The sequence below is a fragment of the Nothobranchius furzeri genome, chromosome 1 (genome assembly GCF_043380555.1).
Source record: "Nothobranchius furzeri strain GRZ-AD chromosome 1, NfurGRZ-RIMD1, whole genome shotgun sequence".
NCBI classification, from domain to species: domain Eukaryota; kingdom Metazoa; phylum Chordata; class Actinopteri; order Cyprinodontiformes; family Nothobranchiidae; genus Nothobranchius; species Nothobranchius furzeri.
Genome location: NC_091741.1, coordinates 95374877 through 95401448, shown reverse-complemented (window position 1 = coordinate 95401448; position 26572 = coordinate 95374877). Strand labels below are relative to the sequence as shown.

Below are 26572 nucleotides of genomic sequence, written 5' to 3'. Positions count from 1 at the left end.
AGTACTTTACTGGTTTACGTAGTATCTTTCACTTTAGCCATTGGCTAAAGTGTATTTAAAATGACTCAAACTCTATGTTTTAAGCTGAAGATGGCGCTATGCTGTGGTATTTAGGCAGAATTTTTAATTTTTAATGAAAATGCACCAAAATGCTAAAATAATGAATACACACATTTAAAACACTATTAGACACTCATTTATACAGTTTATCAGCAAAAAAAGAGTTAATTTAGACATTACTTGCTCTTTAAATATATTTGAATCCCTTCATATTACAGAGAGCTTAGTCTCCTCCCCCTATGGTCAGCTCATGGGTTTCCTGACACCCCCCCCCCCCCCAAAAAAAAATGAATGTAAGGGAACAAAGTTATAAAAGTTATTTTCTAAGCTGCTTTGCCTTATGCCCTGGATCACACGTGTTATACTTTTCACTAAATGAAAAATAAGTGTGTGTTTTAATTATGCCAGTGATGTAATTTAATAAAAATCAAAACAAAGAAAAAAAAAGGAAAAACATTTTTATGGTGGTTATTTGGTGTAGATATAAAAATATTCATACCTCCAGAATTTATTATTATAAACTAAAATACATTGTAGAATCATTGGTTTTGTTTAAATCTAAATTAGTCGAACTGATTAAACACTTTTAGCCATCACATCAGTCAACATCTTGTACATGTTGAACTCTTTAATATGAGGGGGGTCAGTGATGTGTTAAATGGGGGCGGGGCTTGCCAGAATCAGGAGACCTTTTTTTGTCTGGGTCTGTAAATTGAACCCTTGGGTCCTGCTAAACTTGACAGCATTACCGCAGAGATCCAGCAGGGGCGCTGCTGCTCACCAGCCCTCCGCGCCCGCCTGGACGGTCGGACTGAATATTCAAAGTTTATAAAAGGCTCGCGGCGCATCGGAGAGCGGCGGAGCGAAGATCCGAGCAGAAGTTATGATCTTAGAAAGAACTCCCGAGTTGTTAAAAACCCACTTCAGGCTGAGCCTGCGTGGAGGAGTGATGAAGCATCTCGCTGTCAGCCGGCCTGTCTGTCAGTGGGCCAGCGCTGCGTGGAAACATCTCCCCGGCTCACGGGGTTCACACGCGGGGAGTGCAGCCCAGTGGCCGGTGTGTGTGTGTGTGTGTGTGTGTGTGTGTGTGTGTGAGAGAGAGAGACGGGGTGTGTGTGTGTGTGTGTGTGTGTGTGTGTGTGTGTGTGTGTGTGTGTGTGTGTGTGTGTGTGTGTGTGTGTGTGTGTGTAGAGGGTGGGGAGCACGCCCAATGCGAGAGCAGAGTTAAGGGAAGGAGGGAGATACGGAGCGGAAAGAAAAGGAAGAGTTGAGTGAGAGAGGAGGAGGAGGAGAGAAAGAGCGAGGGGGGAGGAGAGCTCCGTCTCTCCCGGTGCACTTGGCAGTCTAGTTGCGGGCTGCTGTGCTGTTGCTGTCGTGGCGTGGCTGGTCGCGCCGGGCGGGGAACTTCACCACACTGGAGCCCGGAGTCCAACTCTCTCACCTGCGCAGTTCGGAGCTGCCATGGGTCTCTCGCCAGGATTTACTGTCCTAATTATTCTGCCGGCCTTCCTGCTGCACACCAGCGGCCTTTACATCGCCAGTAGCGTTAGTAAGTACAGCACAGAGCCAAACGTGGTCAGTGTTTATACTCACTATCTGCTCATCTTTTATCAGCAGGAGGAGCTGCGCAGTGCTCCTCCTGCCCGAGCGCTCTCTGGAAGTCTGCAGCGACACTGTATGCTTCATCCGCTTCTTTTAGGTTTTATTTGCTTTCTTTTAAAACGTTCACCCCTAAAATAAGACATCTGATAACTTCTGGGTGTCCCGCTGTTGTGTTTGCACATCCAGAGGTTGTGATTCCTGCCCCCTTTATGATTTAGTGGGTGTTTAAAGGGGCGTCAGATGGAGCGATACACTGTCGGATTTTGCAAGGAAGTAGCCAAACGTTATCTGATTCGGCCGCTGTCGCATCTATCGATCTGTCACAGGACGCAGGGAGTCGGATGTCAGCCTATTGATCACACTATTAGCAGATCGGTCCTCCAGCACGGAGATGCAGGAGCCGTCAGAGCGGCTTTGGTCTGATCAGTCAGCAAACTTTAGAAATTACAGGAGAACGTTCAGGTGTGTGTGTGTGTGTGTGTGTGTGTGTGTGTGTGTGTGTGTGTGTGTGTGTGTGTGTGTTGACACTGACACCCATGGGTTTGTCTCAGAGTGTTGAAGTGTGCGTTATTTTAATTAAGGGGCATGACACGCACGTGCTGTGTGTCTGTCAGTGACATACGTAGGATGATGATGGAGAGGGTCAAGGTGGATTCATCTTAGTTCCCTTTCTGTTGGTGCAGATTGGCAGCGATAAAACACTGTGAGAAAGCCGCAGTTAGCACCTTGATCTGCTCTGTTTGGTGCTGGAAGGGCAGAAGGTGTCAGAAGCGCAGCGCGCGCTGCTGAGACTGTCGTTTCCAAACTCACATAGCCGAATAGCAGGGTCGCCTCTGGGTTCATGGGTGGGGCTGTGTGTGTGTGTGTGTGTGTGTGTGTGTGTGTGTAAAGGACATTATCCTGCCCCCCTTTTTTACTGCAGTTTAAGAATAATGTGAATATTTTCTAATCTATTGTTTCCTCTCACCCATTTTCACCATCCTTTTCCTGTTCCCAAATCATGACCTCTCATTCCCTCCATCTTTTGGCTTCTCTCCTCTTTTTCAAATCATCTTTCCCCATTACCATTCCTTCCACTTCTCTCACTTTCCCACCTGCCTTCCCCCCAGACTCCCTGCAGCACATCCTGGGGGAGTATGGACTGGTTAGGCCGATCAGTGTGGACGCAGAAGGCCGATTTCTGTCACACGCTGTCTCGGCTGGCTGGGTGGCAGAAGGGCAGTCCCGTAGGCGCCGGAAGAGGGAGGTAGGAGAAGGGAATGATGAGTGGGAAGGAGCAACAAGAGCCGAGGAGAACCGAGAGCACCCAGCTCATCAGGAAAGGCTTTACTACAATGTCACCGTCTTCGGCCGGGACTTCCACCTGCGCCTGCGCCACAACGCCAGGCTGGTGGCCCCCGGAGCCAAGATAGAGTGGCACGATGACAGTGACAGCATCCGGTACTTTGAGCCACTGCATGATGAGTGCCTGTATGTGGGAGACATCACGGACATACCAGGAGCCACTGTGGCGATCAGCAACTGTGATGGGCTGGTGAGTAGACAACCCGTCTTACCTGCAATGTGTTCTAACTGCTGAGCTCAGCAGAAAGGCATATGTGGCTGGAATACAAGAGGAAGTGCAATGGGAGAGATAGCAAATAAAAGAAAATGGGCTTTTTTCTGTGCTTTAGGTCTAAAGTTTATAATGCTGTTGTCCTGGTTATCTCATTGGCCCGGTGATGTTTTGGAGAGGAGGTTCATAAGGAATACTTGATATCTTCATGAGAGCTCACTTGTATCACTTCAAGGGTAAACTTGATGGTGAATTATGATTACCATTGCCAGTGCAATGGAAGTGCATGATTCAGGCCTGCATGGGCTGGTGTCTTTCAGCACATTGCAAACCAGGACACTGAGTTGTGACGGTTGGCTTCACATTACAGCTGGAGTTCACCAGTCCGTTTCCAAAGTGTCTCAAAATATTTGCTAAGGTTCTTTATTTCTTTGCTAGAGTCACAGGCATGGACGTAATTTTCACTTTAGAAGTGGGGTGGGTGGGGGGGGGGTGGACACGGGGGTGGGGGGGTGGGGGGTGGGGGGTGGGGGGTGGGTGTATCTTTACAGTATGTTCTAATGGGAAACAGGCTTCAACACAAACGGTTGTTGTCTGCTTGGTCCTAGAGCTCAACCAGTGTCAATTTAATATAGCGTAATATTGTTTTTGAATGGTAAAAAGTGCAGGGGTCATAACTTGACTTTGGAAAAAGTGTGTGTGTGTGTGGGGGGGGGGGGGACACATGCCCCCCCCCCCAAAAAAAATTACGTCCTGTGTCTTACACAGGACATTTTTGAACCATATAGGACAATGTCCTCATGATTTGTATCTATTTATTACCACTGAGTACTATAGTGACCTCTGACCTTCACATATTATACATATGTTTATTGTGACAATAATCTGGTAAAATTATTTGACATTTCTACAAAATGCTAAACATTTTCAACCATGAGGATGAGAAAAATAAATGAACAGAGTTGATCACCAAACTATTAGAGATTATGGTGTAATTAGAAGGAATTCTTATGAAACATCGGAAAACATCTGAACTAATGTCTAAATATTGTAATGATCCGTAAGGGGCTATTATTATTGTTGTTATTGATGTTACAGAGTGCCTGATCAGAAATTATCATTAAAATGGGTGTTCAGTGTTCCAAACCTTAAGCATTTCCTTTTAAAAGCTAGCATAGCATCTGGTTGTACTTCCTTTTGCCTTTGCTTGCATTAAAGCCACACTATGCAACTTTTTCATTTTTCTAAATCATTTTCTTGAGCGAGTATGTGCTAAAATTAGGGCGGCACAATACATCGCAAATGTGATGTCATCGTGATACTGGCATGCGCAATACGCATATTGAAAAGAACAAAAAGCAATGAATGGTCAGCTTAAATGTTTGCTACTCATAACACATTTTGTCAATCAAATGGAAGCATGAAGTTTTTGACAAACCAAATCGGGTGGGTTCTCATAGGTTAGATGCCCGCCCCCTAGGCGGACGGCACTTAACTCATTCACTGCCATTGACGACTAAAGTCGTCGCTAGGGCTGCAACAAACGATTATTTGGATAATCGATGAATCGGATGGGGTCTCGACACGATTAATCGATTAATCGGATTACATGGGGAAATTTTTAAAAACTGCTAGGGAAACGTTATTTCTCTCCTTCCTTCACTTTATTTAACACAACATTATTAGAAAACAGTTCAATAGCAGAAAAACAACATGCCATCACCTAAATTGTCTTATAAGGTGTATAGACAGAGACCCTAAGCTACATCTATCTGTGACCTAAAATGCTTGGTCCAAGTTAAACAGCTTAAGGGCAATTCTCATCTGTTTTGTTTGATCTCATCTGTAGACATTTATTATAACTGGGGATGTCAAACAACTAATTTTTAAATGTAATTAAACATAGGCTGTGAATTAATCAAAATTGATCACTATTTCCAAAAATGACTGAAAAAATACCAAATAAAACAAAAGTAAATTAATGCCATCCTCCTTGTGATGATGCCCTGGGTAACTGCCATAAAGTCACATCAAGAAATGCTGCTGATCATTCCAATGATCCCAAATAGACTCACATTAGGCCACATGAAAGCAACTGAACCCAAAAATATATTAACCAGTATATAACTGCACTCTCACACAACACGCCTGCAGCAACAGTTAGGACTCCTCCCTCCCTTTTAAAAGCGTTTTTGCTTCCGAGGACATTGTGGTTGTAAAACCACATGCTAGTAGTCTGGCCCCGGTGTGATCAACCAGTTTCTGTGGGAATGTGACGGCGGAACCAGGGCCAGATTAACACTTTGTTGTACCCTGGGCAACAATATTCAAGGGCCCCATCATCATGACCTGAGGATCACCATAATGTGGTCACATACAGAATATTTTACTGTAATATGCAGTAAATATACTCAATACTTGAATGCCTGGCAACACGTAACCCGCCCAGAGTAACCTTTGACCCACCTCGTGTGGACTGACCATTGAGGAGAGGGTCTTAACTTGAGGCCCTCTCTTCATTGGTCAGTCTGCATGAGACTGACTCTCAACTGACGTTCAGTCATAGGCAGCGAAGCGTCTCTGTGCAGCGCAAAATCCCGGGTGGACAGTTTGTTTAATATAGGGTGACCATATTTCCATTTCCAAACAAGAGGACAGGGGATCTGTGCCTATGACGTCACACTATGGCAACACCACACAAACCATGTAGGGACCCATTTTTTGTAAGAACTAAATTAATATCAAGTTCTGCCAATAAAAGGGCTCTAAAACAATTCATATGTAAATATTTTACATATTTAATGCAAAATCTCATTTGTCTGCTTTAGTGCTGCAACAAGGTTTTATTAATAATAAATTATTATACCTTTTGTTTTACTACAGCATTGGTAAGCTTCCTGTGCACAGATTATTAAGAAAGTGTTGTTTCAGCTGTGAGATTAGACGATAGGGTCAATGAAAAAATAAGTTGTCACACACTCCATGGAAACTTTCAGAGAATCCACAAATAGTGGCTTTCACATGGTTTTGTTACTTTTTGCAAGTTTACAAAAGAAGCAGATGAGACAGCATGCCTGATTGTTTAGTTTTTCATCTGATAATATTAGAACATGTCAGTAATGTCTGAGGGGCTTTTATAAACACTGTATAATGAACACTACTGGAGAGGGTATGCATTACACAGAGGCTTCTGGGGAGCCCAGTTATGGGGGGGGGGGCATTTTGCCTTGGCCCCCAAAATGTCTTGAAACGGCCCTGGGTGTGTGACAGAGTTTTGAATGTGATCTGAATTGTATCAGATGTATAAATATGACGTGTATAAATTATTGTTTTTTACTGGTAAAAACGTGTAGTGGAGATAAATCTATGTACATTTTACTTTTCAACACTTTGTTTTGTTTTCTTGTTTTTATTTAACAATTTTCCTGTCCTGTCTCTCATCTTCCTGCATCTCCTCTTAATTCTCCAGAAAAACTGCTGCCTGGATTCTTTCTTTTTCACCTCAGCAGTTACTTTTGAGCAGATCAAAGGGATCTCCTGACCGCAAAGCGGAGTGCACGTTTTCGATGCTGCGTCAGTGAGGTGAAATCACTGCAGTACAGGTGATGAGCTCTGCAGTAGCAGAGCGCTTCAGGCACAAATAAGACAGAAAATAGAGAACATGTGCAGACATGAACGATCGTGTGCTAATTATAGTTTTTTGGTTGCGCCACTTTGCGAATGGACCGTGCGCTGGAAGCAGCTGCCTGGATCGCTGCGCAACAACGCGCTGTGCCGCTCTCTGCTCAAAAGAGTCCAAAAATATATAATATAGAAAACTTTTTTCCGGCTCCCCTGGATGTGTAGGATATACAGCTACCCCATAATTCGATCCCTGCTCCTGGATGAAAAGCCGGACATTTTCATCAATACAAGAACCCGCAGTCCGGATGCGCCGGACAGAGAGTGAAAAGTGGACAAGTCCGGGGAAAACGGAACGTACGGTCACCATAGTCCTCATAAAGTGGGAAATTATAGATACAGTTTTTTGCTCGTGCCCTGGGCCCTTTAGAGTTCGTGCGCCCTGGCAATTGCCTTGGGCGGAACCGGTTCGCAGCGCGAGTCCCGCCCCCCCGACCCCCCCCCCCCCCCCCGCTCATCTAATAAGCGTTGCGCTCACGACTTTAGACTCTTTTTTTTTTACGAGCTTAGGGCATGTCTAGCCTGTGTAATAATCAGGGGCTTGGGTGAATCACTTTTGAAAAGTTTTTAACTTACCCGGACACAGAGTTCTCTCCTTCCTCGCTGATGATTCCTACATGCTTGCGTTTAAGATGCTGCATCATCACTGTAGTACTCCCGTGCCATGCTAAGTCTGACCTAAGCGTTGCAGGTAACGAATGTCTTTGCCTGATTTAACAGAAAATGCTCCCAAACTTAAAAAGTTTTTACTTTTTTGACTCTCGCTGCTTCTGCCATGTTCCTCTTCCAAACACCTGCCGGCTCTCCCTCGCGCTGATCTGACTTGCTCTGGTCTGTGAGCAACAGCGGGCGGGGTGGGGTGGGGGGTGTGTGTGTGTGTGTGTGGGGGGGGGGGGGTGGTGGGGGCACTTTTGGAAGAGTTGTGTGACACAACAAATCGATGACGCAATTCGTTGCCAATGCTTTTAGTAATCGATTTTCATCTAATTTATCGATTCGTTGTTGCAGCCCTAGTTGTCACTTGCATTTTTTTACTGTGTGGGCGTCGGAACGAGCCCCGGTGCCGTGAGAACAAACACCCCAGCGCTAAAGCCGATCTTCATCCGCGTACGTCACACGTCACATGATCAGGAAGCAGAAAATCCATGTGTTAGGAGATCTTTTGGGGCTGCTGCTGTAAAAAAAAAACGAGGCGCAAACCGGAAAAAGTTCTTTCGATCACAATTCAACAACGGATTATGAAAGAAGGGATAACGCTCGAAACGCGTGGATTCTTCCTGATGTAAGAGGTGAGTTTCCTCTTTGTTTTGGTAGTTTTAGTAGTTTTGGCGTTAACATAATCATAGAGAGCAACGTTCTGTAACTCTTCAAAAAACAGTGAACATGCAGAAAAACGCTGGCGAAGGGCTTTTTTCATGAGGAAACGGCCAGCAGTGAATGAGTAAATTTAGTGATGAACCACTCCTAGACACTAATTAAAGTTGAGGAGACATTTCAGTTAGTTTAAGGTGTTAAAAAGACAAACACACAGTGAAGAGGAGAGTTTCACTTTCAGTTTTATGACTGTGTATCAATAACAGACTCTAGGGGGTGCTAAAAGCAAATTAAAAGTACCAAGTGTGCCTTTCAACTGCTTTTAACTGTTACCAGGTGAGGCTGATGCAGATTATTTAAAAAATTGCTAATTTCCTCCTAAGTTCTCATCCGACTAAAAAATCAATGCACATATTGCAGACTGATTTCGGACTCTACAACAATATGTAACATTTTAAACTGCCCCCATAAAATAATTTGGTTCAACAACAGTTGCTCAAAGAGCTTTTAATAGAGCTGATGATGGTAAGACAAACAGGAAGTGGATGGCACACTGTTGGTGAATGACTGACAGTAAGAGAGGAAAGTGCGATATCAGTCAGTGTGAAGACTGTGCACCATCAGGAACTGAGATGAGAGGATGAGGAGAGATGGAGACCAGAGCTGTAGGGAGAGGTGAAAAGGAGCCTCAGAGAAAAGAGAGAGAGAAAAAAAACAAAGTAAATATTTGCAAAGATTCTGAAGATGGTTTGAATGTTGAGATGGGGCAGGAAGGGCTCCCATCATTACTAAACAGGCTTCATTAGTCATTTGGAGCAGCCCACCGCTGAAGCTGAGCAGCAGCAACTGGATCCATTTAGGCTCGAGGACACTAGGGACCGAGCGAGCAGCTGAGAGAGCAGGCAGGCAGCCAGGACAGCAGAAGCCCAACATGCCCACCAGCCAGCGGCCATTCACTGCTTGCGCTGCAGGTCTTTTCAGGGCCTATTGGAAAACTCTGGAGCAGATAACTGTCTAGTCGGAACAGGTCTGGGATCAGTCGCTATCCAGTGTTGCTTTGGTGACTGCACTTTTAATTGTGATGAAAACCTTGACTTGCTCTGTAAGTTTTGTTAAATAGTTGAACAAAAGTTTAAACTTCACCACGTCAGAAGAAATATATCAATAAAAAACATTATTTTATAGTTTAGATTTACAATTTTGAATATAGACAGATTCAGTGAAATAACTGGAAGTTGAGCCGCCGCCATTGCTGCGGTGACAGATCCCAGTCAGCAGCTTTGAAGTGGAAGTTTTTTCTTTAGTGAACATGTTTAGCAGTCACCTGCTGTTCTAAATACAGCAGAAAACTCTGGATTTAGAAGAAAATTTTATGCGAGACACCGTAGTCCATGCAGGACCCGCCGGCAAAAGCCAGCCCTGCTTGACAGCCGCCTTCACTTTGTGCAGGAACGCTGCAATGTGGTTAAAGCAGCTCTCTACCTACCATGCAGTCGCACAACGACCTGGCAGCGCAAAATTAGCCTGGCCCATCTGGAGCTTCACTTATTCTGACCCTCGATCAGAGACCTGTAGTTTCCATTTTTCTGGCCATCAAATGCCAGCCGTTCAATAAAATATTGTTGATTATCTAAGCTGTCAATGTTTGCTTTCTAACTTGTGCACACATAAGTTTTATGCTCAATGTTTACCGATACAGTCTGCAATCTCCCTATTTATTTTTCCAGTTTATCACTCAAACGAATAATTAATTAATAATGTCGGTATTAGTTTAATATACGTTCATCAGTTACTGTAGCCACTGTCTAAAATAATCAATCCAGGTATTCCTGATGGTTTCACTAGAGGGTGAGTTTACAATGACAGTATAATGAACGAATCCCTGACATGTGTCACCGCAGCAATGGTGGCACTGCAAGATGGCGACCTCCACAATTCGCTCGCCAACTCCGTCAATAGAGCAGAAATTTTTGTGGGTTTTGCCACAGAAAAAGAAATTAAAGACAAACGAAGATGTTTTTTACAGTAAAAAATATGGCAACCCTCCTCTACGTGGCTTCAAACACACCAGAAAGACCACAAGGTAATTATCTAGGTTAGTAAATACTTCATTCCAGGATGTTCCACTTTAACAATTTTATTTTGTGTTTGACAAGTAATTCACCATAGTTTTATTTTATCGTAGTCTTTTTTATGAGGGCAAGACGTTTGTAGTTCTATGTAATTGATCAAATAATCTGCTTATAGACACAAGTTCAGGTTAATGAGAGCTTTAGCTTTTATGTGTACATCAAGACAATACCAAAGAGGAAAAAGATATAGGAATAACATGAATGTAATAGTATTATAATACATTTCAAGTTTTCATTCAAACACTCATGTTATGGCAGAAAAACATACAAGAATGTTTGCATTTGTATTGAAATCCTGTGTAGCACCCAACTCAAGTAGCTAAGTGTTAACCGTCTGTTATCGGGATGATAGTACTCTGAGTGGGGCCCTGGGTGTGTTAATTAAACTTGGTAAAATGGAGAAACAAGAGCAAATAACTTTTTTTAAATCTAATTATGAAATTTAACAATGGCAGTGCCTCCAACTTAGAAGGAATAATATGAACTACTCTGTTCTTACCCACTAAGAGTAATGAATGTGTGTGTTAAACCTTGTTTTCTGACTCACGCTTGAATGCAATAATGGGAATAACAAGTAGGACACACAATTGTGTCAACTCTGAACATGAAATTTAGTGAAATAAAATATTAAATAAAATAAAACAATATTCCCATAAGTTACAAACTTAAATATACTGGGTCAGAACACACATTCAACAATATATTTCCCCTTTGGTAAAGTTAAGTTCAAATCCCGTAACCCACCCGGGCTCAGCCAGTGAGTTTGTTGCAGGCCTGATAGTTGCTTGGGCTCGTTGTGACCAAAAAAACACACAAATGGCCACTTCACTTGCTAAAATAGCATAAAATAAAATGCTTGCGCTTAGGTTTACTCGGAAATCCAAGGGCATATGGTGACCAGGTTAGGTAAGAGTGAAAACCGTGTCCGTGACCAGGCTGAATCCACTTGACCACGTGGCATACGTACGTTAGCTTCACCTTCAGAGTGGTTTACCATACTTGCAACCGTCTATCCACAGCAAGAAGAGTCCAGAGAATTCCTCTCGGTCCATCATCACAGGGTAAAATTAATCCACAACAGGAACATAGACTCTGCATCCACGGCTATTTTTGACCATTCTCCCCTTAGCTTTGGTAATCAACTTCATCCGGTAACGTGCAGCAACCGACTGCCACCCGTCTAGCCTAGTTCAAACCTGCCTCGGTGAGTTCCCACCCCAATTCACCTGACAGCACAATCAGTTTACATCAACCAATGGGATAACAGAAAATACAAAATTGACAACACAACTAGTTAGATTAAGCCCATTTTTTCCTTTCATCATGTTTTTTTTTCAAACACTTGTGCCTAATATAATTTATATAAAAAAAACATGAGAAAAAACTCTGGTTGGTTGATGAAGTTTTACTATCTTATGAGCCCTTTCCTTTTTATAACAGAACTTGTATTTATTATGATTTTAACCAAGCTTTGAATGCTTTTTAACAAATTTTAAAACATATTTTTACCATATTTACAATTTTTATATTTTGGTCTATATAGAGAAAATTATTATTTTAGACCAGGCTACACCTGGGCAAATCCAGAAAATCCAGAAAAATTCCAGAGAGCAGAATAAATTGAAAGATGAAAAAAAAAGCTCAAATAGAACATGATCTCATGTCTCTTTTCTTATATTTGGGTTCGGATGTCACAAAGAATAAATAGCAGGTCAAACATATAAATGTAAAAAATAAGTAAGACTGAAAAATGACATTAAATAAGACTTCCTTCACTCTTTACGTGACATAGCTCCCAAATATTGTAACAAACAGCTCAGAAAATCACTCTCCAATTATTAAAAAATATATAAAAATATATGATTGCTAACAAGTCACTTGCAATAATAACAATAATCCATCTTCTGAACCCGTTTTGTGCGTGCGGGGTCGTGCGGGGGGGGGGGGGGGGTGCTTGTGCCTATCTCCAGTAGTCAACGGGCAAGTAGGCGGGGCACACTCTGGACAGAGATCCAGTCCATCGCAGGGCAACACAGACACACAAGACAAACAACCATGCACACACAGTCACACACCTAAGGACAATTTAGACAGACCAATTAACCTAACATTCATGTTTTTGGACTGTGGGAGGAAGCCGGAGTACCCGGAGAGAACCCACGCATGCACAGGGAGAACATGCAATTTCCATGCAGAAAGAACCCAGGCCAGGAATTGAACCCAGGACCTTCTCGCTGCAAGGCAAAAGCTCTAACCACTGCATCACTGCGCAGCCCATAATAATAACAATAATAATCTTATAAGAAACACCTGCAAGTTTATTAAAAGATGATTTTTCATCCTGCCAAATTTTTTTTTGCAAATAGAAAAAAAAGTGTATGGATGAATAAAGTTAGGCTGCAAGTTCCTGAACCTCTTTCTGAACATTTCGTCCTTTTACCAGATAAATCAGGTCACATTTCTGAGAGTTGTGTTTGTTTTAATGAAGGGCCGTACTTTTATTTTACTCTCGGTGCACATTTGGTTATAGTACTCTTGGCTCAGTTCGTGAGAACATTCAGTTCGAGCGCGTTGTCCAAGCTCAATGTTGAGTTTTTCCCTCATAGCTCGGATTCTCCAAGATCCAGTCGTCTTATCCTTGAACTGAAGCCAAAAACTCAACAAGACGTTCTGCCCAGACTTAAAGGTCTATACTGACTGCCTATGAACTCAGGTCAACATGTGGCTGAGAGAAGAATGCTGAAGAGACTCTCCAGAAAAACTCTGAAGGTTTTCAGAAGCTGAAATTATTAAAAAAATAAAACCATCATATTACCAAATGTTTTCTAACTCCTCATATTCCATAGAGATATTGCTAATTGTTTAGACTGGGCATGCATTTATGACCATATTGTTATCACTGTGAAATACAAGATGCAATAATGTAAAGATTTAAAACATACACCAATATAATATTTTTAATATTATTAATTATAGACATACATATAAATATGGAATTACCATTCTTCAGTAACCGCCTCCTTTATAAGGGATACAACTCTTAATGAAGTAGGATTCTGTGGCAGAGTTATGAACTAATATAGCTTATCTGTTTTAACTCACTCACTCACTCACTCACTCACTCACTCACTCACTCACTCACTCACTCACTCACTCACTCACTCACTTAAAGCTGCATGGGCAAAATTTGAAAAACAGATTAGCTTTACCCCATTCCTGAACTCTGCAGATAAATGGCACTCTCCAGGCTTGCTGCGTAACGTCAATGTCGTAAAATCAAATCTCTCTGTCGCGCATAAGAGGCATGTTCACTGGCTTTTTTCCAACTTGTGTGCTCAAACAAACACATTACACCAGCTTCAACAGCTCAGCCTACTCCAGTTTTGTGGCCTAGTGGTAGAGTGTCCACCCTGAGACTGGGAGATCAGGGTGCGATTCCTGGTCGGGTCATACCAAAGACTTTGAAAAGATGGGACCCAATGCCTCCCTGCTTGACACTCGGCATTAAGTGAGGTGAATTGGGGGATAAACCACCAAATGCTTCCCGAGCATGGCTGTGTCTGCAACTCACCGCTCCCCCAGGGGATGGGTCAGATACGGAGAACAAATTTCGCACACACATCATTGTGCTACTGGAGACGCTGAGAGACTGGGCAGGCCTATCAGGAATCTGCTCTGGAGTGGTTCTCCTCTTAACTGTCTGGCCGTACCTTCTCTGTGGCCATCTACAAGTTTCGTTCCTCCACCACCTCTCTTACCCATGGTGTCCCACAAGGTTCTGTGCTGGGGCCTCTGCTCTTCCTCCTCTGTCTGCTTCCTCTTCAGCACATTCTGAGCTCCTTCAATAGAATCTCCTACCATCTTTATGTAGATGACATCCAACTGTACATCTCCTTTAAGCCCCATGAGATGTCTAAGCTGCAGCTGTTACACACCTGCTTAGACTCTTTCAAAACCTGGATGGCTGGGAGCTTTCTTCAGCTGAATGAAGATAAGACTGAGATCCTCATCTGTGCCCCAGACAAGCTGGTTCCCAAAGTCAGAGACTCTCTTGGTCAGCTTTCTTCTCACACCAAACCCTCTGTCAGGAATCTTGATGTGAACTTTGACCCAGCTCTCACCCTGGATTCTCATGTCAGTTCTCTTGTTCGCTCTTCCTTCTTCCATCTCAGGAACGTTGCTAAGCTGAGCCCCATTCTGTCCCGCTCTGAACTTGAGACAGTTCTCCACACCTTCTTCTCCTCACGCTTAGACCATTTTAACTCTCTTTTCACGTGTCTGAGCAGAACCTCCCTGAACCGTCAACACCAAGTCTCCCAAACACACCCACATAGCCCCCTCTTCTCCTCCAGCTTCACTGGCTTCCAGTCAACTTCAGGGTCAATTTCAAGATCCTGGTTCTGGTCTATAGGGCCTTACATGGACAAGCACCATCATTCATTGGTGATCTTCTCAGTACCTACACCCCCAGCAGGTCCCTGAGGTCCAGTGACCAAAGCCAACTGGTTGTGCAGCACACCAGGCTAAAGACCAAAGCTGACCGATCATTTGCTGCTGTGGTCCCCAGACCCTGGAACTCTCTCCCCCTGAGCCTGAGATCAGTGGACTCCTTTAAAAAGCAGCTGAAAACTTACCTGTTCAGGCTTTTGTGTGATCTTCATCACCACCCTTTTCCTTTATTGTTTTAAATCCTTTTAAACTGATGTTTTAGCATATCTGAATCACCAGTTTCCAAATAAAGTATATTCTATTCTTTTCGCAATCCACTGATTTACCTCTTTCCTATTCATTTTCTCTCCCTTTCCTGACATTATTTTTAATCACATTTTTTTCCTCATTTAAACATATTTTTTTATTAGTTTTTGAAATCTTTTTAATACTTTGATAGCTTTTTTGTATTTTTTTGTATATGTGAAGCGCCTTGTGATTTTTATCTTGAGAGGCGCTATATAAAAGATAACTTTCTTTCTTTCTTTCTCTACAGCTTGTAAATGGTTTTTAAAATAAAGTTATTATACTGTAAAAAAACGATTTCTCCTATTGTTTACTGTCATTAACGGAATCACGACAAACACTATATAATTTTGCTAATTATTATACTATAGTTCTGTATTTTTGAGTAATTTCACCTATTTAAAATAAACCGTGCTTAATAAGCGTGTTACTATACTGTACACAAGAGCAAAACTGTCGTAACACGCTGAGGTAGGAATATGTTACATATTTTACTGAGTATATTTTTCTGCTCCTTAAATCCAAACCAGGTCCGTGTAACCGATGTAACCCCATGTTCTTTGCAAGCCCATCTTCATCCACGTGCTCTGCTCACCAGCAGCAGATGCACTGTTTCATCCAGAGCTGACTCAGATCCACAACATTCATGCAAAAGCGGGGGGAGTGTACGCTCAGCCGTGTTGAAGCTCGAAACTGTTGCGATCCTCAATGACGTCATCAGCAAGTGCAACCGGTTAACCGGTAGTAAAAAATGTCTATATTGGTCAAAATAGACCAATATCTAACCTTCCATTTTTATCCAAAGTCCTGGAGAAAATAGTGGCCATCCAAGTATGTGAGCATTTAAACACTAATGGTCTGTTTGAGGAATTTCAGTCTGGTTTTAGAGAGTATCACAGTACTGAAACTGCATTGGTGAGCGTTACAAATGATATTCTCATGGCCTCAGATAAGAATCTTGTGTCTGTTCTAGTCTTGTTAGATCTCAGTGTTGCCTTTGACACAGTTGACCACAATGTACTTTTAGAAAGACTTGAACATGTTGTAGGGATCAAAGGAACAGCGTTAGGCTGGTTTAAATCCTACCTGTCTGACAGATTTCATTTTGTAAATGTACATGACAAATCGTCTTCATACTCCAGGGTTACTTGTGGAGTACCACATGGTTCAGTGCTTGGACCAATTCTTTTTACTCTATATATGCTCCCAATTGGTGAAATCATTAGACAGCATGGGATAAACTTCCACTGTTGTACCGACAATACTCAGTTATATTTATCCATTAACCCTGATGAACCTAATCAGTTGGGTAGATTACAGGCTTGTCTTGAGGACATAAAAAATTGGATGACTCTAAGCTTTTTGCTTTGAAATCAAGACAAGACGGAAGTTCTCATCTTTGGACCAGAAATCCAGAAAAGGAAATTGCTTAGTCAATCACCTGACCTGAATGGCATTACATTAATCTCCACGAACAAAGTAAGGAACCTTGGTGTTATCTTTGACCAGGACATGTCATTCAAATCCCAGGTTAAACAGGTTTGTAGGATTTCCTTTTTCCACCTTCGGAATATTGCTAAGATTAGAAGCATACTTTTCAGGAGTGACGCTGAAAAACTAGTTCATGCATTTATTACATCAAGACTGGATTACTGTAATTCATTACTCTCAGGAAGTCCACAGAATGTAGTTAAAAGTCTTCAGCTTGTCCAAAAATCTGCAGCTAGAGTTCTGATGAGAATTAAAAAGAGAGATCATATCTCTCCTGTCTTAGCTTCCCTACATTGGCTACCTGTTAAATTCAGAATAGATTTTAAGATCCTTCTTCTCACATATAAAGCTCTTAATAATCAAGGTCCATCATACATCAGGAATCTGATTGTTCCATACGTTCCTAACCGAGCACATCGCGCTCAGACTGCAGGTTTACTGGTGGTTCCCAGAATATCTAAAATTAGGATGGGAGGCAGATCTTTTAGTTATCAGGCTCCTTTCCTGTGGAACCAGCTCCCAGCCTTAGTCCGTGAGGCAGACACCTTGTCTATTTTAAAGACTAGGCTTAAACCATTTTTATTTGATAGGGCCTATGGTTAAAATCTGATGTTAGCCTAAATCAGGACAAGTGGAGGAGTAGAGGGAGGTGGAGTGTACAGTCGGTAAAGACGGCTCTCCCTTGCCCTGCCTCCAACATGCCTCCATCTAAATAGGATAGATTAGCCAGAGTTATCTCTGTAGTTATGCTACTATAGGCTTAGACTGCTGGAGGATACACTGACCACTTTTCACACTCTACTACTTTCTTCTACAATCTGCTCTTTAACGGTATTATTTCCTGTTATTTCAGCTGTTAACATTATTTTTTCTCTAAGTGTTTTTCTCCCCAGAAGAAGCTACAATGATGTTCTGCTGAGCTGTGGTGGCCTCATGGAGGGGGCCATCGTCTAGCACACTGCTGCTATCCACTAAAACATTCTCCCTCTCCTGATAATAACTTTTTGCTTTCCTTGATGTTGGATGTGCTACTACTCGTTTACCCGTTCAATTATAGATCCACTAGGATAAATACAAGTTTATCTCTCACCAAATAGAATATTTACTAAGAAATCACAATATAACTATAGACACATTACTTTGGCGTGCGTGCGTGCGTGCGTGCGTGCGTGTGTGTGTGTGTGTGTGTGTGTGTGTGTGTGTGTGTGTCTGCTCTGTCTTCTCGATCCCCAGTGAGTCGTGGTGGATGGCTGCTTATACTGAGCCAGGATTCTCTGGAGGTTTCATCCTGTTAAAAGGGAGTCTTCCTCTCCACTGTCGCTTTTTGCTTTCTTAGTATGAGGATTGCTGTAAAGTCACTGACACTAGTCAGTGACTTGATGCAATTTGCTCGGTTCCTTATATAGGAAACATTATTTCTGATTGGCTTAATGAACTGACCTGAATTGGAATGTTTATTATGTGAAGTGCCTTGAGACAACTCTTGTCGTGATTTGGCGCTATATAAATAAAATTGAATTGAATTGAATTGAATTTAAAATCCTACTGGTTCTATCCTATACCGTTTATGTCGTACATTACTAGTCCTAACCTAAGTTGAAGTAGGTGTGATATTTCACAAAGACAATGTTAAAAGTTTAAGTTTGCATGATAAGAGAAGTATTTGACGGTAGTTACCTAAAATAATTAAATTTTTCTTTTTGGTCATGGTTATCGGTTCATACCTGTATGTATATTGATTTTTGTTAAAACACATCTTTAGTTTTCTGTAGGTTTGTGCGATGCCAAATGGTCGCGTAAGGTGCTTCATACACAAATGTAGGTTTTCATAAGCACTAGGGATGTAAGAAAATATCTATATGGCAATATATTGTGATATTTTTTCCAGCAATATTATATCAATATTCAAAAGCCGTGCATCTTATTCTTGAAAGAATTTACATGCAAACTTTTGTGTATTTTCTTTTCGTTTTGTGCAATTCAATCGCCACCCGCTAGTTGGCAGCAGTGTGCAACGGGTTTTGTTTCCACCAATGAACTGTAAATCCCTCCATCATGGTTCAGATACCTCATGTTAAACATGTTACGCATCAGTTTGGACTGTTTATTGAACATTCTTACAATAAATTCAGTAAAAAAAATGCTTGTAACATCTGACTGAATGTATCGCAATATATTGTGATATATCGTATCGTCTCCCCTGTATCGTGATATGTATTGTATCGCCAGAATTTCAAAAATACTCATCCCTGATAAGCACACAGGCTGGGAAACGTCATGTTCAGCAGACATAACACCAACAAAAATAATTGTGCCCAGATCTTTTATGTGGATTGCATAATCAGGTCTATGAATTCAGGAGCACAAAGGCCACATGTGGACCAGGGTGAGAACCCATCTCGTTAACAGAGCAGGTCTTTACCAGAGGAAACGTTTTACCTGTTATTTAAGGTTTAACTGCTACCATCCAGGTGGATGCACACCTGGATACCAGCAGACTGCTAGGATGTACATTCACCACCACCTAACAGGCGTGTAATCAACACTCTGCACATGAGCATCAAATGGGAGAGACGGCAGCAACATGCAAAGTTTCTCTAACAGCCTTTGGCCTGTTTAAAACCAGCGCACACATTTCTCTTATTGTTTCCACCCCTCACTTCCTTCGCTCCCACTTTGTTTCGTGGCCAGCAGCGGTAGCAAGCAGGAGAGTTCTCCTAATGATGGTATTAAAAGAGTCAGGGAAATGACAGAGAAGGAGGAAGGCAAAGAATGTAGCAGATAGCTTTTTGCTTCCTGACACCCACAGATTCAGAGCTCCAGCAAAAAAAAAAAAAAAAAAAAAAGAGAGCGAGAGACAGAGCTCCTTTAGGGAGCACAGTTTGTCTGTTTTTAGCATCAGTTCTGCTCTAAAGACCTGATCAGACAAGTGCTGCTGAGGGTTAACAACCAAGACCGACGTGGGGAATAATTTAGAGCTTCATGAATACTCTTCAGATTGCTTTAATGTCATTTTATATTGATCAGAAATGAGTCCTGCTCTTTGTATATTCCTCCATATTTTCTCTTTGGCTGTGAGCGTCATGTATCTTTTTAGCACACAGCATGAATGCTGGAAGGCTTCAGTGTGACTTGGAGCCATTATTGAAAAGACTTGGACATAAATGGAAATGAGAAATGCCAAAGTATTGATAGGTGTGCATTGATCAATTTTCTTTGTGGTGGCACTTTGTTTTTAACCCGTTTCACCCTGAAGCAACCGGCGCTGTTTTTCAAAGGTTTTCAAGAATAGTACCTCTACTAAATCATTTGCTTGCTGCTGATGAAACAGGTGGTGGAACATGTGTGAAAAGTTAGAGTTTTTCTAACTAATAGTCTCACCAGACTCCAAACTATCCACAAGTCTAAAAGTCAAATGCTTTTACCCATTTACTGGAAGCTTCTCCGTGGTTTCATGAGCTCAACTTTTATTGGTTAAAGTTGTTGATCTTGGATGGATAGGTAGGTAGGTATTATGTAAATGCAAATAAAATCAGTCATTTTATAAAGATAAACTTTATTGTGTTTATCCTAGTGAATATATAATTAATTCAACAGGTAAACTAGTAGTAGCACATTCCATGTAAAAAAATGTCAAATGTTATTATCAGGAGAAGGATAATGTTTACGTGGTTAGCAGCAGTGTTCAAGCTGATGGCTCCCTCCATGAGGCTACCGCAGCTCAGCAGAACACCATTGTAGCTTCTTCTGGGAAGAAAAACACTTAGAAATAAAGTTAGCAGCTAAAATAGCAGGAAATAATGCAGTTAAAGAGCAAATAGAGTCTGGAAAATGGTCAGCTTGATTCATGTCCTCCAGCAGTCTAAGCCTATAGCCGCACAACTACAGAGATAACTCTGGATAACCTAGCCTTTTAGATGGAGGCATGCTGGAGGCAGGGTAAGGGAGAGCCGTCTTTACTGACTGTATTCTCCACTGTACACTCCACCTCCCTCTATTCACCCACTTGTCCAGATATGGGCTAACATCAGATTTTAACCAATTAAAAAAAAGTTTTAAGCCTAGTCTTAAAAGTAGACAAGGTGTCTGCCTCACTGATTAAAGCTGGGAGCTGGTTCCAAAAGAGAGGAGCCTGATAGATAAAAGATCTGCCTCCCACCCTATTTTTAGATATTCTGGGAACCACAGTAAACTTGCAGTCTGAGAGCGAAGTGCTCGGTTTGGAATATATGGAACAATCAGGTCACTGATGTATGATAGAGCTTGATCATAAAGCACTTTATATGTGAGAAGGAGGATATTAAAATCTATTCTGAATTTAACAGGTAGCTAATGTAGGGAAGCTAAGACAGGAGAGATATGATCTCTCTTTTTAATTCTCATCAGAACTCTAGCTGCAGCATTTTGGACAAGCTGAAGACTTTTAACTACATTCTGTGGACTTCCTAAGAGTAATGAATTACAGTAATCCAGTCTTGAAGTAATAAATGCATGAACTAGTTTTTCAGCATCACTCCTGGAAAGGATGCTTCTAATCTTAGCAATATTCTGAAGGTGAAAGAAGAAAATCCTACAAACCTGTTTAACGTGACATTTCAATTAAATGTCCTGGTCAAAGATAACACCAAGGTTCCTTACTTTGTTCTTGGACTAATTTAATGCCGTTCAGGTCAGGTGATTGACTAAGCAATTTGATTTTATGAAGTTCCGGTCCAAAGATGAGAAATTCACACTTAAAGGCAGAAAGTTTTGAGTCATCCAATTTTTTATGTCTTCAAGACAAGCCTATAATCTGACTAATTGATTAGGTTCATCAGGGTTAATGGATAAATATAACTGAGTATCGTCAGCATAACAGTGGAAGTTTATCCCATGCTGTCTAATGATTTCACCAATTGGGAGCATATATAGAGTAAAAAGAATTGGTCCAAGCACTGAACTCTGTGGTACTCCACAAGTAACCCTGGAGTATGAAGAAGATTTGTCATGTACATTTACAAAATGAAATCTGTCAGACAGGTAGGATTTAAACCAGCCTAACGCTGTTCCTTTGATCCCTACAACATGTTCAAGAACATTGTGATCAGCAGAACTGAGATCTAACAAAACTAGAACAGACACAGTATTCCTGGGCCGACTCATGTAGAAATGATGATGCAAGCAACATCTGGTGAGATACTGGAAGTAGGGTATAGCTGTTAGCTGGCATGGTGAGGTGTTTTTCATAGCAGTTTATTTGAACATTTCAAGAGAGTTTAAAAACCTTTTTTTGGCTCCGAAAAATGTACTTACGTGGTTTGAGAACATGCTGCGCTGTTCACGTTTGTACTAACGACTAGGGAAAGTTACATTTATGGCTACAAGAGTGATGTTTGGAGCATGTACACCACTTTCGTGGTACATCAGTGCATGAAGACCCGGTCTTTTCCTCGCTGATAAACTGGTACGTGTGACCTTGCAATTTTCTAGTGTGTTCGTGAACTGTGTGGGTTGAAATCGCTGCTGATGAACATCGGAAACACTCCTGGTGGAAAGGGGTGCCTGCTGAGATTGTGGGCAAACCTGTCTATTACATTACGTGCCACTTACCTTAACTCAGATTTCATTTTATTTTCTATCCTGGTTCTTTATCTTAAATTTAAATTCATGTGATTGCAATCTCTAGATTAAGGGGTTATAACAAAGCAGCGAACAGATGATCAAAGATGAACAAAGATGGTCCCATTGAGAACTCATGAGACTGAGACCAAACACAATAAAAGTCAGTGACATGGATACACACCCCAGTAATTCACCCAATCATTACCTGAATATTAGACGTCAATAGAAAAGGTGGCCCGAAGCTGATGCCAAGCCATTCATCCATCCTGCCAGTTAAGCCTGGCCAGGCGTAGCTGCTCACTGAGCCCTACAGCGTGTTATTCCACCTCGGGTCACACAATAAGCAGCTCTCAACTGTAATCAGCTCAAATTGAAATGATGACATCAATTACAGCGCAGCACACAGCTGTTATTGACCCTAGCCCTCGCTGGCTGCGTAGCGTAGACTGTGAGTAGACACGAAAAAACAACGTAGTGAGGCCTGCAGGAACAGCGGGGCAGAAGGGAGGGCCTGAGGAGAGGCCAGACTGCTGATGTACTGTATGAATGAAGAGACAAGACAGGAACACACACACACACACAGAGGGAGAAACATTTTCCCCGTATCTGATTGCAGGTTCCACCCTGCAGCGTAGCTCTACTCAAACATACAATTACTCAATCTAGAGCTATTATCAGAATCAGAGGAAAGAGGGAGAGAGATAGGTGGAGAGTAAACTCAATCTGAGGAATGTTACACAGTCGAGCAAACGAGTGCTTTTACCAGAGCTGTGATTACTGCCACTCACTTCGTGCACTTAACCAGCCCCCTCACCGCTCTTTCCTCTCGCTCTCTGTCATTCACAGACTGCTGGCTCAGTCTGTCTGAGTGGCTGACATATGAGGATCCACCACCCAAAATAGAGTCGTGGAACCCCACAATTTAAGGGAAACTCCTATGTGATGTCATACAGCAGCAGGCTGTGATGTCATGGTTTGGAGGATCTGTGATGATTGGGCATACAAACAGCTTGCCAATGATAGAAGAGATTTTAACCCTGGTCTCCAGCCAGGTAAATATGCCAGAGAGATGAAAAGGACATGACACAAAGTGTAAAAATGATATGAAAGGTAAACAGCTACAGTGCCAGAAAAAAATCTAACAGGGCATGAGGATGGTGTAAAAATCTAGTAACTCTCTATACCTAAAACAGAATTTAGCTTGAGTTTGTCATGTAACCTTACTTTTATTTACTTTAGTGTGTGTGTGTGTATATATATATATATATATATACATTGTTGTAATTGTAATTGTGATAACAAGCTGTTACAAGTTAAGATGGGCTTCAAATGACAGATCTGTTAATTGAGTGTTTTATTATGCATTTGAGCTGAAATACTGTACACATTTTTTAACCATTCCTGGATTAAAATACAAATTATAAATCACGCAGGTATTTTTGCACCAATCTTGTCAAAATATTATTTCAGAATAAGGCTTTTATGTGTATTTGCCACCTTAAAATCCGATACATGAAAAAAGTCAACGCATAGAAATGATGAACTGAAAGAGAAATCAGAGTATTTTGTGATTTTCTTTTATCCTGCGTGGTAACCACCAGTGAGCCGATCAGTTCCTCGGGCTGCAGGGACATGCAGGAAACTGATCGATGCTTGCATCATCAGCACTTCTGTGGGACTCAGCAGCTTCTGTAGAGCTTCTCAGAAAAGCGGACGAGACTTTTCCTCCTTGTTCCTGCTTCCTAACAAGCCTTGTGCCTGCCCACTCCCCAGCGGACCCCTGCTGCATCATCGCAGCAAACATCATCCTCAGAAACAAAACAACACACCAGAGACAAACAGAGACGGGGTGAGAGACTAGAGCACACATGAAGAGAATCCATCTGAAGAATCAAAAAAAAAAAAAAGAAGCAAAAATGAGGATAAACAACCATTAAACTCAGCGTTTTGGCCATCATTACTTATGTTTTACATTACTGAGCTCCTTTCCTCTCAAGCACTTGTTATTATTTGCATCTGATAATGGAGCAGAGCTTTCATGTCTGTCTGAATGTCTGTTTGCATACAGTATCCATGGATAAAAATCATTTGGCCTGCCTCATCCAGCAGCTGAGATTTACACCTCGTAACAAAAGCTCACACCCTCCTCATCCTACCCAGTCTCCCTGTTTGTTTGTTTTCTGCACTAGAAAAATAATTACTTTTTTCCTTTTGTTTGTGCAAAGACCTCAGGATTTGTTACAGTAGCAACATATGTAATATATTATGTAATAAAATACTGTACTCTAATAATTAACTCTGTGGGGGCTGGAGGGAAGTTGCGTAAACAAAGAAATACATCTCATCCTTTGATCGGTGTGACTGATTGTCTGCCAGCGTATACATATAAAGGCTTTGGGTAATTTCTTACGGTTATATGATCTGGGTGTGGAAAAATATTACAGGTAATAGGTTATATTGTAGGTAGATAGTTGTTAAATTATCTGAATAATATGTTATTTCCTGCCTAAACTCCCTGTAATAGCTCAGCGTTCTCTGAATATGTTGCTGATTTGGTTGGTATCAATTAGGGCTGGGCGATATGGCCTAAAGTCAATAACACGATATGTTAAGAGTTCACCTCGATAACAATAAATGGACGATTACTACATGGATGCGCAAAAACAAAAGTTGTCCACTAGATGGGGCTGTCATGTGTATTACCTGGAGTCACGTTGTCATGTGACTAGCGACGGGTACCGAATTCGGTACTTTTTAAGGTACCGACCGAATTCCATAGTACCGACTGAGCACCGATTCACGTCATTTCAAACGGTACCTCGTTTTGGTACCTGTCCTTCATAACGAGAACTTGCCTAGACAGCTGCGCATGTGCAAGAGCGTTATGTTGTCAGTCGCTGCGAGCCAGTTGTAAACAGAGCAGCATGGTAGAAAGAACGCACGCTAAAGCTTGGGTCCACTTCGCTAAATGTGATGGTTAACTGGGTGATGATGAAACCAGCGACAACGATCTAAGTGAGACATCCTAATCTTAATCTGCTTTGGTAGATAAATAGAATGTTTAAGATAACGTTAGCTTGCTATGTTAGCTTCCATTCCGCTAATGGTGCGTTCGCTTTCTCCTCGGAATTCCAAATCTCCGGCTAGAAGAACACGAACGCGCTCTAAAGTTTGGCTTCACTTTACTAAATGTGACGGGTGACTGGGTGAAGATGAAACCAGTGACAACGATCTAAGTGTGAGGCATCATCATTTTAATCTGCTCCAGCAGTTAAATAAACTGTTTAAGTTAACGTTAGCTTGATAAATTAGCTTCCATTGCCACCATTGTTATCAGCTAATGGTGCGTTCGCTTTCTCCTCGGAAATTCTAACTTCCCAGTAGGAAAAATCAAATGAAAAAGGACAGCAAAAGGAATGAAGATACACAGTAAATTTAGTTCACATTAAAGATGTTTGCTTCAGCTTATAAGGACGATGTTAAAATACAAACAGTTGTATGTTATTTCTTGTGATATTTATCAAATATGGTTATATATTGAGAAAAATATATATTTAATTTTAAAAGAGAATTAAGATATTAAACACTCAAAAGTATCGAAAATTGGTACCGTTAAGTACCGGTATCGATTCCTATGTACCAGGAATTAGTACCGAATCGATTCAAATGTCAAAGGTACACATCCCTACACGTGACTCGAGCTGGTACAGCTTCTTAAAGAGCAAGTCACCCCCAAATAAACTTTTTTTGCTGATAAACTATAAAAATGAGCGTCTGGTCATGCTGTAGACACATGTAGTCGATAATTTGGCACTTTAGTGCACCTTGGTTAAATTTTAAATATTCTATCTAAAACTGTCAGTGTTGTGCCCTCTTCAGGTAAAAAACTCTGCACTGCATTTGAATTTAAATCTGCTATTGCTAATGGCTACGATGTATCATATGGCATCAGCTAGTACCATATGATGTCACAATGTCATTGTGAGCCTGTATTTGTGTGTATTTGTTAGTAGCTCCGCCCTCTCGGTCTGCCAGGCAACAGCATTTGTTGCATTTTTCAAGCAGGAAGTGGGCGTGGAGTAAGATTCTGGTCAGGGGTGACTTGCTCTTTAAAGGGACGTGAATGTCGCCAAACTACACATGTCTTTCCGTTTTTTTATTATAGAATTTATTGACATGGGAAAACTGATATTAGTCTGGGTCAGAAATTTAGAAAACAATAAATTTTAGATTTATCGCCCAGCCCTAGTGTCAGTGATTATTGCCATCTTCCTCTTTGCCTTTATTAGACCACTTTGTTTTAAATGTTTTGTTTATTTTACGTCCGTGATTGTTCCACGGCTTCACCACACAGCTGTTAAGATGCTGTGCAGCTGGAATGAAATAAACAATTTTTTGTATT

The 26572-nt window shown here is 41.5% G+C and overlaps 1 protein-coding gene across 2 annotated transcripts in view; it reads left to right on the top strand.

Moving 5' to 3' along the window:
- The first annotated feature begins 1303 nt into the window (after positions 1-1303).
- LOC107375858 (A disintegrin and metalloproteinase with thrombospondin motifs 2) overlaps positions 1304-26572 on the top strand; it is a 225561-nt gene continuing 200292 nt past the window's right edge. For both annotated transcript variants that reach the window (XM_015944653.3, XM_015944642.3), the window contains exons 1-2: positions 1304-1609; positions 2772-3196. In XM_015944653.3, coding sequence (XP_015800139.3) covers positions 1522-1609; positions 2772-3196 — 513 coding nt within the window. In that variant the 5' untranslated portion in view covers positions 1304-1521. The remainder of the gene's footprint in view (positions 1610-2771; positions 3197-26572) is intronic.